At 38.0% G+C, this 15,260-nt stretch overlaps 2 protein-coding genes across 4 annotated transcripts in view; one reads left to right on the top strand and one right to left on the bottom strand.

Annotated features, from left to right (window-relative positions):
* Nucleotides 1-2,112, bottom strand: part of LOC139443050 (GTP cyclohydrolase 1-like) — a 111,540-nt gene extending 109,428 nt beyond the window's left edge. For all 3 annotated transcript variants that reach the window (XM_071223971.1, XM_071223972.1, XM_071223973.1), the window contains exon 1: nucleotides 1,668-2,112. In XM_071223971.1, coding sequence (XP_071080072.1) covers nucleotides 1,668-2,037 — 370 coding nt within the window. In that variant the 5' untranslated portion in view covers nucleotides 2,038-2,112. The remainder of the gene's footprint in view (nucleotides 1-1,667) is intronic.
* A 4,691-nt stretch (nucleotides 2,113-6,803) lies between these two features.
* The window catches only part of LOC139442848 (E3 ubiquitin-protein ligase FANCL-like), a 148,645-nt gene continuing 140,188 nt past the window's right edge, over nucleotides 6,804-15,260 (top strand). The window contains exon 1 of the mRNA XM_071223748.1: nucleotides 6,804-6,879. Coding sequence (XP_071079849.1) covers nucleotides 6,810-6,879 — 70 coding nt within the window. The 5' untranslated portion in view covers nucleotides 6,804-6,809. The remainder of the gene's footprint in view (nucleotides 6,880-15,260) is intronic.

Below are 15,260 nucleotides of genomic sequence, written 5' to 3'. Positions count from 1 at the left end.
GTAATGCGTGAGCACCTTGATTAAAAACATGAAAAGATTTGGAAAATATCTGTTGACAACGAGTTGGTGGTGCACATGCTTTGCAAATCCTGCAATCGACTGAAATCTGCAGGAGAGTTTACATTTCGATTTCGATGCACGATTTTGATTGGACTATGCATAGACTCGTTAGTCCAGCCAAAATGTAACTCCATAACACCAGCCTAGTTCGGCAAGGGTGGAAACTGGACTTTTTTAGTCAGTTAACTCCCTTGCCTTGGGAAGATGCAAGAAAAGGTGCTTTTTGGACACATCAGTACTGCTCCAGGTCATTGGAAAAGATGGTGAGGAGTATGTTGCACTGGGTTGTACTGTGGTGGAAAACAAGAATTAATGCTGGATGAAGTCCATTCAGAAATATTACATCCACAAGATATGTCAGCAATGAATGTATGCCACCTATGGCAGAGCTTGTTATTTCCACTTTGGGCTAGTTTATTTGTGCAACTATGTGAAATCTGCTGTCACTTTTAACCATGTTGTTTTAACAAGGACCTTATCAATATCAGTGTTGTAAGATGTGGGTCTGCTCTCTTCATACCCAAGGCTGTAAACAACCGTGGAACAAAGTGTACCAGACTTTACCAAAGTCGTTTGTTATTGATAAATATTATTATAATTAGTACATTACTAATATAAAAAAACACAGTATACCTGTGCAATCCATTTCTAAAAACCCTCTGCTGGGGACTGTTGAAACTACAGACTCAAAAGTCAGCATTCCCATTGCCTGTGCATACTCATGAGGTTGGTTACACAATGACTACAGCTGTCATGTCATCTTGTGGACATTGCAAATTTTAGATGTAAAGGGAAACATTTCCCCTTGTCTGATTTTTTATTTTTTTTCAATAAACACTTTACACCCGGAGGAAACATTTCAAGATTGGAAACATTGCCGCTCCCCTTATACCTTACCATATAGCCTACATAACACTTCCACAGCCTGCCTTGCTGCTCCCCTTATACCTTACTATATAGCCTACACAAGACTTCCACAGCAGTGCATTGCCACTCCCCTTATACCTTACTATATAGCCTACACAACACTTCCACAGCAGTGCCTTGCCGCTCCCCTTATACCAAACTATATAGTCTACACAACACTTCCACAGCAGTGCCTTGCAGTTTCCCTTACCTTATACCTTACTATATAGCCTACACAACACTTCCACAGCAGTGCCTTGCCCCTCCCCTTACCTTATACCTTACTTTATAGCCTACACAACACTTCCTCAGCAGTGCCTTGCCTCTTCGCTTATACCTTACTATATAGCCTAGACAACACTTCAACAGACGTGCCTTGCCTCTCACCTTATACTTACTCTGTGACTAAACATCAATTTGATGTCACTAAAAACATCAAATGAACCAAAAAAATAGAGGCCTTGCCTCGAGTACATTGGTAATCATTGCATGCAGATGATGAAATATTACAAAAAGGGTAAAAATGTATGGATCCATCATTCACACATTACGTTATTAACAGTTGAATTGGGAAGGTATGGGCACAGACAAGTCTCTGCAGTAAAGAAACACAGAGCTTTAATACGCGTGTACAATATACTCACAGCGAAATAGTATGTAGAAAAGAGGGGAACGAACATTACGATGAATACACGTATTACCTGCTATGCTTTCATTGTAGCCTTTGGTGAAAAACATCAATGCCTTGGCTGCTCGTACTGGAGTTCGGAGAAGACCTTGTCTTGTTGGATCCTCGCCTAAACCGACAAGAATCTTTTCGAAGTAATGTGATATTTCTTCTGCAACATCATCTTCGCTTTTTCCCGTTGTCCTGCTCGATTGGGCAGCTTTGACCACCCCGTTCTCTAATGTCAGTTGCCGTCCACGCAGCTGTAACTTGGTTTCCTCTGGCTCTGGGTCAGCAGAACATAGGCTCGGGTGTTTCACCATTGTCAAGCGTCTCAATTTATCTTCAAGTTCCTTATCGGGATCAGGAACAAAACGATCAACGGTCATATTATCATCACACATAGTTGGAACTGAATATTTGATATTGCCGCCGTGTACTGATGTTGTAGACTCTCTATGCCCACTGAAGCTCGCACACTATTGACGGCTGTATTCTATTTATAGCAATGACTTTGTAACATGGATTTTGATTGGCTATAATATAACAAGTAAACAGGTGCTCGCAATGATACTAACCGACTTACGAATAATTACATCATTTTCATTAAACGGCATTTAATTATTTAGAAATCATTGAAAATTTCATGACAAACAAAGTAAAGCCGTGCGCATACTCAATACGATGGCCGCTCAAAACGGACTCGGGGAAATGTTTAAAACACCCCAATTTTCAGTCATGGTCTTTCAAGTCTTTGAAAGGCATTTATTAGTGATATACACATAAGGAAGAGAATTTATGGGTATCAACTTCTTTATTATGAGGAACACAACATTTCGGAGTACACGATCACCATGGAGTAAGTATATACTCCGAAACGTTGTGTTCCTCAAAATAAAGAAGTTGACAACCATACATTCTCTACCTTATCGTGTTTCAGTTGAATACATCCAGTGATTGACATAATGCCCATCGATATTCGTATCCCAATTGCGAAGATCGATGCGCATGATGTCATTCACTTGACTGCCTGGTCCAGACACGAGTATTTACAGCCCGCCTGGAATAGCTGGAATATTTTTGAGTGCTCCGTTAAACAACAAACAGACATATTTCAAATTTTGAAACTGAGCAAATTCATTTCTAATAAAATCATCAGTCATGTTCAGAGGCAATGTCTTTACTTCGGACATGATCAAGAACATAGTGACGATGGACAAATGTTTTATCTTTAAAGGGGCACTGATCTAACGCAATTCTCCGGGACTGGTTGTTGCCTTTGTTATTGTTTTTCCCCAGTGAGTACCCGGATGTATAGCAGAAATCTAGACTAGTTCGCGACCTCTGCTGCGCCATTCGTAAGCGCATTAGTCACTTTTATGGGTAGTAATAAGAGCGTATGGTCACATTGATCAACAAAATGAAATACAGTTTTCGAGATAATAAGGAAATGTAGGTATCTTTGTGGGTAGCATCGGTAATGTTGACGAAGTTTTGATAAGTCACTTGCTTGGCAATTTTGCGATTTTCGTTTACACTATTTTGACTTGCAACACAAAGTAAATATTTCACCTGAGCATTGTTTTTTTTATAGTGTGTATATTTTTTTACTGTCAAAATGTGTAACATTTTCAAATTTATTAAACGTCTAAATATTCAGTTATTTTACAAAGTGACTGAAAAACATTTCCATCTGTATTATTACGAATCGGTTCAAAAGAAGGAAAACAAAATGCAAAATACTATAATAACAACGTACCAAATTTATGTGTATAAATTTTAAGCAGCTTCCTTGTTCGAGGAATGTATCCGTGAATATCCACACAAAGGAACAATATCCCACTCGTCTGCAGCTGTACAAAGAAACTTATTCGATGTCACGTGTCTCTGTAACAATCAAATATTTTAAAAGATATATATCGTTTCGGGATAGTATAACCCGTGTTCGTTTCTCAACTGATCACTTGGATTGTTTCAGGTGTTTCACATGGGTGTCAAGTCTCAAGGGTCGGCTGAGAAGGCCCACGTGACAACTATTTTCATAACGTCCACGGTTCCTAAAAAATCCATTGAGTGATAGATAACAATGATCAATCAACGTATTATCAGTTAACCCTTTGAACAAAGTATGTTGTTTTTACATCGGCACTTCACGCCATGATATGAGTGTATTCCCTTTGTTTTAGTAAACCTAGGCATGTAAACACTCACTTTTGACATATCAGCTCTGCAAGATAACAGTGATTAATCAATCAACGTATTTTCTGTATTTTTTGATGACTAGGAACGATCCGTTGATTTTCAGAAAATAGTAAATCAACTGATCATTCACCTCTTGCTGGTCTGCCACGTGCATATTACATAACACACATTTCATCTCACTTCAAACCTGGATTTAGATTGAATAATTACCCCAGACACAATAAATGCCAAATGGGAACCTTTGTCAGGTAATCTAAGTGGTGCTACCACTAATTGTACCTGTAATAAATTCATTAACTGAGCATCAAGTGAATGACGACAAATACACAAGTGTAGGGTTATACGAGAAAACGTGGATGACAACAAGGGATTATTAATCGTATTATCGACGCAATCCGAAATCCGAAAATGCTTTCACTACATGGATACTTTTATAGTATTACACTATAACCATCTGGGGTATTTCCAAATGACGACATCCGATGAGCTCCGCTGTTCTTTTTGTCTGTTTGTTTAGGCTGAAGAAATTAATTAACATGCGCCCTTTGTCGAAATCTTTATAGATCACAGTTAACCAATCAGTGTTTATGCAAAAATGCGTAAAAACAAATATTGCCTCCAGCCTCCAAGTTTATTTAGCTGTCCTTGCAGACGGTAGCCCAGTCTCTGGTCACGCTCAGTTGCGTTACGTATCATCCGGGTACTCACGGGGGAAAAACAATAACAAAAGCAACAACCAGTCCGGGGAATTGCGTTAGATCAGTGCCCCTTTAAGCGAAAATCTGTCTTTGATAAAGTCTGTGACCCAATACGATTTTACCGGATGTTCGTGCCGTCTTTAACGCTTATAAATATCATATGTCTTGCTCAGGTTACACATTTGCAAAAACGCTTCGTGAAAATATCTGAAACCAGCCAGTTTCATACGTTTTCAAATTCAAATGGCTATTGTATGAAAGTCCATGTGCCGAAATACATGAAGTGCATATACAATACAGAACATGATCATTCTACTCATAGATTCACATGTTACATTTCAGTATATTTCTGGTCTTGAAGGCATAATTGAGATATAACATAACAGATTTTAAAGCTTGATACTTTGAGGTTACCATAAGGCGAATACACTGTTGGGCTGACGGTCGAATTACATATTTATTTGGCATGTATTACTTTCGAAAATCTTTCAAGGATGGACATATAAAGGTGAATTGGTACAGATATTCGATAAAATCAGCAGGAAATATCTACATGAGGTCGAATCTATTAAATATTTCTCTGCTTCTAAACTTATCATAAAAACTGTATAATACTCATATCTACTAGTAGATAATATCTAAAACCATTGCATGTGATATATTTTATCATCACTTAACATGGTTGATGTAAGTGCTGAAATGAACAACGTCTAACTCTCCATAAACGCGTGAACACGTGTGGCAGGCAACTTCCACAATGATTTGTAAAGAACATAAGGTCCTGGTCACATGTGTTCATTGTGTTTATATTCGCGTCGCTGTTTATATCACCTTATCTATAACCTTTGCTGTATTTTTTTCATATTCAAACATATACATATGCATTTCTTCAAACAAAAACGCATTCAACATTGAGAGCATTTAAACAAACTGCAAACAATTCGCAATGTTGGTTTTATAAATGTCAATGAGATTTGTTTTTAAAATTATGCACAGATCTCAGAGTACGTTTGCTTGACACGCCAACATCGCATTAGACACGGTAAACGGACAACTCTTGTTTGGGTGAATGACGCGTTCCTGACAATCCCGTTCAGTGCGTAAACGTTGATGTTGACGGGGCCATTAGCTCAGATTGAAGACGATGTAAACGTTTGGTCCTCGCTTCTTTAGTCGGCAATAAAACAAACAAATACAATTAATAGTAGAAATATGTCGAGCGGAGATTCCAACTCAACTACCACAAGTCAAGTCCAGCAAGCAGGAGTATCCTACTCGCGGCTGTACATATACAGGTGCTGTCGGAATACCAGACTTACTAACAGTAAAGATGTTAACATATATATACACTACTAGAAAACAATAGACAGACGAAGAGACGATGGCGTCACCCTGGACATGGGACTTATGGATGTGACTACAGACACGGCCCAGGGGGAATGGATTCAAGCTATAAATGTCACAATGTGCAATGCCGTCAGACAATGGTACAACTGACCGCTGTTACGCATGAATTACATCATGTTAAATAGTCCAAATTTCCTAAACGATATGTACTCAACACTACAAAAGGGGAGTAGTTAAGAAGATATAATTCTTAAAAGATCATGCGTTGTCCAAACAAGATTGCTCTGTGACAAGTGTCCACAAGAGTGAGTGAGTTGGTTTGAGTAATTATGACACTGTGTCAGCTTAATGCTGGAAGAAGGCCTGGGATATCAATATCAAGAGGTCAATATCAAGACGCATACCACTGTGTTTTGAACATATGATGACAAGATTCCACCAAAGGGAAGCAACTCTTCACAACGAGTTGTGGCGTAATTGGTGCCTGAACCACCCAAAAGTTCATATTCGTCCTTCGTATAAATGATTAGTTGGTTTCTTAAGTTTCTTGAGAATCCAATTAGGCAAGGCGATACATACAACGGCACGACACAATCTGCGCCTCAATGTATGAGGCGATATTGTCCTCACGATTAGATTAGATATTTCAAGCGAAATGTTTGTAGAAACACATATTTCCATAGCCTGTTATACATGTGTTATTAACTCTATATTTCAAGAGGTTATATTTAATTTTAGTTGTATCTTGTGAAAAATATTGGGCCTTTTGGAGTAAGTGTCCTACTGAAGGTCGTTTTCTTGAGTGAATACAAAATAAGGAGGCGTATGGAGAACTCTCTATTTGAAACTCATCGTCAGCGCCGTCGATGCCAGGAGCCTGTCTATTCAGTTTCGTCGGTGTTCATTGGTCTGCATTACTGATCAGTTGGATGAGTGGATATACAGGCATCAATAGGGGGAGATACAAACTTAGTTGTCCCGAAGATGTACTGAGATCAAGTAGGTCTGAAAGAAGAACTCGAATGATATTTGTTTTGTTAAGTGTTTTTATCACTTTATACTAGGGCTGGGACGAGTCCAAATCTACTACCAGGGAACTCAACCCATAGCCAACCCGGGTACCCACTGTAGGTCTCAAGAGTTGGGAACAAAATGTCTGACTTGTAATTGTTTTACCACAGCCATGGCAAAAACTATTTCGAAACATGAATCAAACGATCAGATCATGCGTACACTGAAGTTGACTGAAGCTTTATCTTTACTCAAACATATAGCCTGCAACCTCGGTGTATCGCGGTACTTGTCATGTACGCTAAACGGAACAAAATGCACTCACTAACCTTTATGTTTATTCGTGTTCTCTGTATCAGATATCATTCATGTTATCAAACAATGCTTATTTTACTGATAAAAGTTCATTATTTACATTAGTAGCTCCGAGTAAAAGCCGGGCCACGCGCTCTGTTTGACAAGGGAGAGAACTCCATCGTATCGCGGTACAGGGAAAAGTTGTGTATGGAGGTCCGAATTGGACAAAAAGAGGACATGTTTCTACCAACCACTTGGTATGATCATGCCAGACATCAGTGATTTGTCCAGACAAGTGCAAAGACAGCACAAGTAAAATTCTAAATGTGTTATCAGCAATAGGTATTCAATGCATATTTACCGAAAAGTAAGAGAAAAATATTTTTATAAGTCAACATCAAAATAACAGAAATGATATTTTAAGATTGTTTAAAAAAAGATGGATGACAATAATTTGTCATAAAATGGAAAAATGTTACAAGTCAACAATAAATATATAAAAACTACTCCTAGTATGCCCAAAGTATGTATTTATCTTTTGGTTACTAGTGAAGAACGTATTTCTAAGTTTGGCATTATGATCTCCCAATAAATTCTGGGCACAGAGCGGGAATAAAAGAGAAAGAATACTTTTGGAACTACGGGTTATATCGTTGGCCATTGAGAGATGGGGGTAAGGCAATATTACAAAAGATGCCAGAAATATGTATCAACGCATTAATAACTCCTAACTTACAGCAGACGGAACATTCCGAGGAAATTGAAATTGTTTACGAAGTGTGCACTTCCTGGTTACTGATTAGCATTAATAGACAGCTGCCAAGAGGCGTGTCCCGCGTGAACTATCGGAAATCACAAATGCCGCGATACGATGAATGCCGCGGTACCATGGAGTCCGAGTATACAAGTCAAAAGGAATGTGTGCATCGTCAGAAAGAAATGCGAACATTAGAGACTTGTAATGTAATTACTGAGCTATAGTGTGTTTTTGTCATTAAACAATACATCACATATCTAAACACAGGCCGTCGAGGTAGAAGTGTTGGTACCTGGGTCCGCCTGAGAACCCACCCGACCCGAGAATGCGTGTTACCCATCCCAGCTATACTTTATCCAGTAGATTGACCCAAAGACCATCTTCCGGTATAGGGTCTCTGAATTAGCCTATTAGATCGATTAGCATTAGCATGATGATCAGTTCGGACTACCTCCTCTGGGCCTGCAATGTATATATCGTGGAGTACCTTGTTTTCAAACAACCGCACCACGTTGACCGTGATTTGTCACGTTAAAAAGAGAGTTGTGACAGCATCAAAACTTTGATTTCACACTGCACACACGCGACCTCAGACTTGCACAAGTCTGTGATGCAAAAAATATTAGCTTAATCATAATTTCTAGATTATATAAATACTATGAACAAGTTGACCCTATGAGATTTGCTAAAAGATCAAAGGCGCCACCTGTACTTTATCCTGCAATTGTGTACACTTTTTGAGTTACATTATAATGGATTGCATGACCTCATGGCGCTGTTCAAATTACCTCCTCTGTGATCTAATGTATCCTTTGTAACATTGTTCTTTCATTACAGTCAAGCAAGATTGCGCATCCACATCAATTTTTGGTTATTTTAATCTTGTCTATTTTTTTAATATTATTACACAGGAAGAAATATGCCAAGATGATGTCAATCTTCTCTCATCCCATAGGATCACAAACATATTCAAACCATTGTGTCTGAGGCATGCGCTGGTACCTCCGAATTATGTCTGTCTGTGGACAAAGAAATGGGTCAACTGCAGTCTACCCTAAACGCATGAGCAATCCTTGAAATGTTTCATAACCACATGTACACCTGTTGCTCAGAGTTTGTTTGTTGTTTAACTCCGCACTCAGCAATATTCCAATCATATGACATAGGTAATGGGGGTTCTGGCTCACTTCCACTGGAGTCAGATTTATATACCTATACCGCTACTACAGAGGGAATTTTTTATGTCAAATGCTGATGCGATTCAACGATTGCCATGAGATTAAGTTAAATTGGCTCTAGCTCACCACTACCTGGAGCCAATCAATGATACCATAGAGGGAATTTTTAGTACAAAAACGATGATGAGACTAAACTAAATTGTAATGAAAATATTCTCTATTATTTTTACTCATGCGTATGCCATTATTTTTAACAAAGTGATATTCAACATTTTTACTAAGTTCTTCGCTCATTTTACGAGGAGACCAGACTATATACTCTTCTTGGTAATATATACCTTGTGGTAATTCTCTCCATTTGATAATTTTGTCCCTGAGCATAAATGCTTCGATAGCTTTTTCAAGCTCTTCCTTTGTTGGTTTGTAATTCTCCATTATTATATACTGATGTTAGCATTCGTTTATATGAATGTATGATTTTTTATGCGGTGCGATCTAATGATATGAAGCAATCTATTTTTAATCTCCAACAAGTTCTTTGGTTTTGGCATGGAATAATTGACGAGCTTGTTGTCTCCCCTGTTCTATGAACTTTATTTTCTCGTCTTCGCTAATACCACTGGTCTTACGAGAATTTGATCGAATCTCCTGCTTCATTGTGTTGTATTTGGTGAGTTCTGACAGCACTAAACGAAATTCATCCTTGGATATCTTACAATCAGCCATTGTTGTTGAAATATGGTCCTCAATGCTGTTCAACTTTGCTTTGGCGAGTATTTCAATATTATCATGTTCTAATGCTTTCTTTTGCAACTTATGAGAAAATGAATTTTAGAAATGAAATTCCCGCCAGTCCTGAGACTCCAGCGGCTATTTCCATGCCAAGTACAATAGGCGTGGGGATTATAGTTGATAATAAACCAACACCGGCTGCACGAGTCCCATGCTAGCTGTTACAAGCGCGGTGTCAACTCCGTCGAGAGCGTTCACGGCTGTGCGATACTTTTTATACAATCCAAGTCTCAAGCCCTCTCCTTCTCTATTCGATGTTTTATGTCGCTTATTTGATGTAATCGAAATCCATCAACAGTATCCATCTTTTCAGATGCTTCATGGAGCGCCTGATATAAACCCATAGTGTATATTATTATGTCATATAATAGTCTTTAATTGGTCTTGTTTCAATGTTTTGAGAGTATACATCAACCCTATTTAATGTATATTATACGGCATGAATATCTTAGTAAGAGAAATGCTGTCACTTTTAATAACTTGGACACCTCAAGGGTTGCAATGGGTGATGCTCCCATATAAATAATACTGCAACGTTGACATTGGTGTTTCTCGAGCCATTCAATCGATAGACCTGGTAATATTTAGAAGGCATCTACCGGTGCATCTCCAAACAAGACTTCAATAATAAGCGTAGAAAGATCTGGTATAGCACTCAAGTTATATCTTTTATATCATTGAATTCAGTAACCAAATTTAAACTAACATTTTTTGATGCCGAACGACTCAATAACATATGACCTGGGTTTTCTGGCAGGGGAGAGACTAACACACTTTTTTCGTTTTGATGGGATATAAGCCCGGAGTACGATCCCACTATTTATTATCTTAGTTAAATTATGTGCCTTACCCGTCATCACATATGGTGGGGTAATGACGATATTCAGTAGCCACACGATTTTTGCTTTGATCATAGTCAATTTATTATCATCGTTGCGAGTAAGATTATATGAAGTGTTTTTATTGAGTCTACTAACGTCGATATCACTTAAATCTGCTAGATTACCTGTGAATGCAACTTCTTTCCGCTTGTATACATTATCTTGTAAGTGTAAAGCGTATAACTTCCCATCGGTACCAGGTTTACCGAATCCTTCTGTGTCTCCCAGATCAGAAAGCGCAATTGTATTACATTGTCTGAGCGTTCCAGGGCCTGATGAATCAACCATTATTTATAATATGGAGTGTTACACTCAAGTATCTTATGTGTACAGATTGATGTTTTACATCTAATACAGTAATTTTGAGGTCTGAAATAATACCCAGTTTTAATTTTTTATATTGTAATGATGAGAAAGATTCCGTTCTACCGCCATTATATTTTTCATCTTTGACTGGAGCAGAGTTGAATATTATCCGTTGTACTGATCTGATCAAGATGGATGCACAACTCTTTATGGGGAACTAAATCGGGTAATTTAGTTCCATGCCGTGTTTCGTTGTGATTTATTATTGTCATTATTCTTCCTCCGGAGTTTACAAGTCCCAAGTGTATCTGCTACATACGGGTTAAGCATTACAATCTTTTCTCCAGAGTTTAAAATCAGTATCCCATTCGACTCATTTTGTGTGAGACTCACTCCCAAAGGCTTAAAAAATTAATCATTGAGCGAGCATACGCTGTAATACCCATCAGGTATAATGTAATCACTATCATCTAATACACCTAGTACCTGAGTACTATGTCTCGCTGCACTTATATTGGTCCACCGCGGGTAATACGTCACATCACAGATAGCGACTTCAAGTTGACCAGCCGAGTTATTGATAGTATGAAGCAGTTGAATTGACGGACCATTTGTGTAACATACATATTAAATATACAAAGATACTATATCATAACTTAAATATGAAATCAACTTACATTACTAATCAGTCGATTTTAGTAAGTGCCTCTGGTGCTAATTCTTTTGTTCATTTCCCTGATATCTTTGAAAAGTACAGGGTCACAGCATCTAGCGATAAAATGGTGCATGATTAGCATTGATTGGTTTCACAATCCGATGCAATTTTGGTAGAACCAGTTAAACTTTGCCATATGGTGTGCCACAACAGGATGTGGTGTATCTCTTTATGCCCCAGGATTTGAACTAAATAAGTCTGTTTTATCATTTCACGTGTACCCGGTACTATCAGATTAGACGTATACTTAAAGAAATTAGTGCTCCATTACCGCAGGATCGAGCATGGAATTCCACAAATAATCCATATGATAAGAGGGCCTTCGAACGTATTTCTAATGAATTTGATGTTTCTACGGGAACAGATTGGCGTATTAAAAGAGCTAGCCATGGTCTAGGTGTTCCATACAGTGGACAAAAAAATGTTAAAGAAGAAAGTGATATTTTAGCTGAAGAAATGGTAAAAATACCAGTAGATCCACTTAGGTGGTCGCATAGAAGCAAACTTTATGTAAGATTACATAATATTTTCTTAAAAACTCATAATTGGTATCACAACTGGCAACTTTTTAATAATGATTGGAGGGAAGATATTATGAGTTTTAAGAGTGGCTTGCCTTATATTGTTACAAAGTTTGTGCATCCAAACGATACAACAGACACTTGGAATGAATTTGTATGTGATAAAATAGAAAATAAATTTACTAACCCAGGATTTGAAAGAGTTAATGAATCAATAAGAACTTATGTATGGGCAATTCTTGGTGCACAATCGCAAACACGAACGGGAATAATGGGTTCTGGGACGATCGGTTATAGTAATAATTTATAGTAATAAAATTGTTATTGCTTCCGATCAGCAAAAACCAGGTATGAATTCAGATATTAACACCGAATTAATAACACAAACAAACATATCGATGAAAAAACAGTGCTTATAGTAGGTGGAGTCCCGGCTGGTTTACTCATGATTTGGTTAAATAGTTCTTAGCGGATGCATACAACAGCCCGGCAATTGCTACGATCAGTGCCCACAAGTTTTGACTAAGCCAAGTGATGGTCTTAGCTAATAAATTGAAGAGCCAGGAAACAATACTCCCTATTATACCGGGAGGTGCAGATGAGGCTTTCCCAGCGAGCTTTCCCAGTGCTTAGCCTAATGTCTTCAAATGCTTTTTTATCCACTCTTTTACACCAGCCCTATCACTAGGTGTTGTACCACCTCCTGTACCATCACCACCGGTTAATGTGAGAGTCAAAGTCGATATAATAAATCCAAATGCGGTTAAAATACTGGCAATGGTTATCCCCTGTTCACTGAATAATGTTTTAATTTTATCGACCAGTGTCGTGTCATCGTTGAGGACTTGATCAATAGTTTCTCGAATTAGACTGATTTATGAACAAAGTTCCTTTGTATTACTGGAAGCCTTGTCAAGGCCTCGTTATTCCCTAATACTGAACTCCGAGGATGGTACCTGTAACGTGGAATTATCGTTGTAGGTATCCAAGATTTCTCCGATGCCAGTTTCGAGCTTTCTTCCAAATTATCTTTATTCAGTATGCACAGTTCGAAGAACCTTAGTAGTCTTCGCAGAAAGTTTTTCTTGTGAGTAATCTACAAAACCTAATTCATTATGAACAAAAGTTGATGCCATATTTACTGGCTATCGAAGACAAGGCTAGGGGCTTATGAGTACGAGAATTCATAAGATCAATATCCGGAGAGCCACTCAGTCGCAATATTCCTTAACTATCTATCGTAAACTTTGAATAGTCACGACCTGTAGGAGATTCTTTTAAGTCATCGTAATAATCATTAACGGTTGGTTTCAAAAGTTCATTGTTAAGATTCGTAAAGCTTGTTTCATCAGTACCATCTTCGATTGTACTAGTATCAGTTATGTTATCTAGATTAATATCATACATTTTTATATTAAACATAAGGTTACATAATTTCAATATAACAATGTCTTCGCAATACAGACACAAGTTAAACCCACAACGTAGACTTCGGGATCCATTAAGGGTCAAAGCAATTCGTCTGTCTGTAACTATAACTAATAACCCGAGTACCATTGATCAGAATCTGGTTCGCTTTCCTAATCTCAGTGCACACGATGTGTTAGTTCCGGGAACTGCACGACTATCATTTACAATTAGTTTGAATTCTACTGACGCTAGCAGAGAGCTCGTTCAGAACATAGGTCGTGCGATTGTTAAGAAAATTGTGATTAAAATTAGCGGTAATGAAGTTTTGAGTATTGACGACAGCGATGTATATTTCTGTTACATGGATATCTGGAGAACGGCTAAAGAACGGGAAAACTTACAGTACCAAGGTATTTTAAATCAGAACACATTGAGACTGTGTGTAGGTGCTGATAGTGGTGATAATACCATCGTAGAAGATAAGGCCGTTGCTGATGCATTAGGTAACCGATTCTATACTCCGCTAGACTTTGAATTACTAGATAGTCCCATGCCCTTCTATCAAGCATCCCTAAGCGATAGGTTAGAATACGAACTCACTTTTAATGACTACAGTAGAGTAATCAAAGCTACTGAAGATCCTACAGAGCTCCAGATAAGCTGTGTATCTGCGTAAAATACGCATCAGAAATTCGGAAATTCGCAGTAAAATAAAATCCAAGCGTATCAAATACGCAACGAACATTACAGATACGCTACAAAAATAAAATTTGTGCGTATCATCAAAATATTGTGAAGTAACCCTGCGTATTCGATTAGCAAATCAGCAACTTATTTTGAAATTATAAACAGGCATTCCATCAACCTTGCCAAATTCCACGATGACAGTTACATCATGATCATTTGCCATCACACTTTCTTGTGGAAGTATCATGGTATTTTTGAGTCCTATTAAGCTCTCGAACCCACACGAAACCAGTTTGCAGGGCCTAGATGAATAGTGTTTTTAAATATTTAACTTAAATACCCACATGTGTAAAAACTAGTGGGTAACAGAAATTTGAATACCCAGATAGAATTAGTGATACCCAATGATTTTAAAATGCATGGGCAAAATACCCACAACACCAAAAGCTTATCTGGAGCTCTGTCCTAGTAGCTATTCTATTGACAATATCTCACTGGAGTATGATATGATAACAGATCCTGAATTAGCCAGACAAATTCTTAACCAGTATATCGGAAATTTAGCCATTTTGTATGATCGCGTGCTTCGACACCGAAAGATCACCAGGAACAAAAGAGATACGACGTGGAATATCAATCTATTATCAAAGTAATAACATCCCAGCGAGATCGTTGAAGGGTATCTTAATATTGTTCAAGGACCCCTCTGATGCATTTGCAAGAGATACCGAGGCGTTCTACAATCCCAAGATTACAAAAGTATAATTGACTATCAAGGGCGTGCCTAATCAACTATATAGTCAAGGCATGCGAGCATATCAACTG

The sequence above is a fragment of the Haliotis cracherodii genome, unplaced genomic scaffold (genome assembly GCF_022045235.1).
Source record: "Haliotis cracherodii isolate W230 unplaced genomic scaffold, xgHalCrac1.p SCAF_5, whole genome shotgun sequence".
Classification (NCBI taxonomy): Eukaryota; Metazoa; Mollusca; class Gastropoda; order Lepetellida; family Haliotidae; genus Haliotis; species Haliotis cracherodii.
This window is presented reverse-complemented; position numbering and strand designations above follow the sequence as displayed.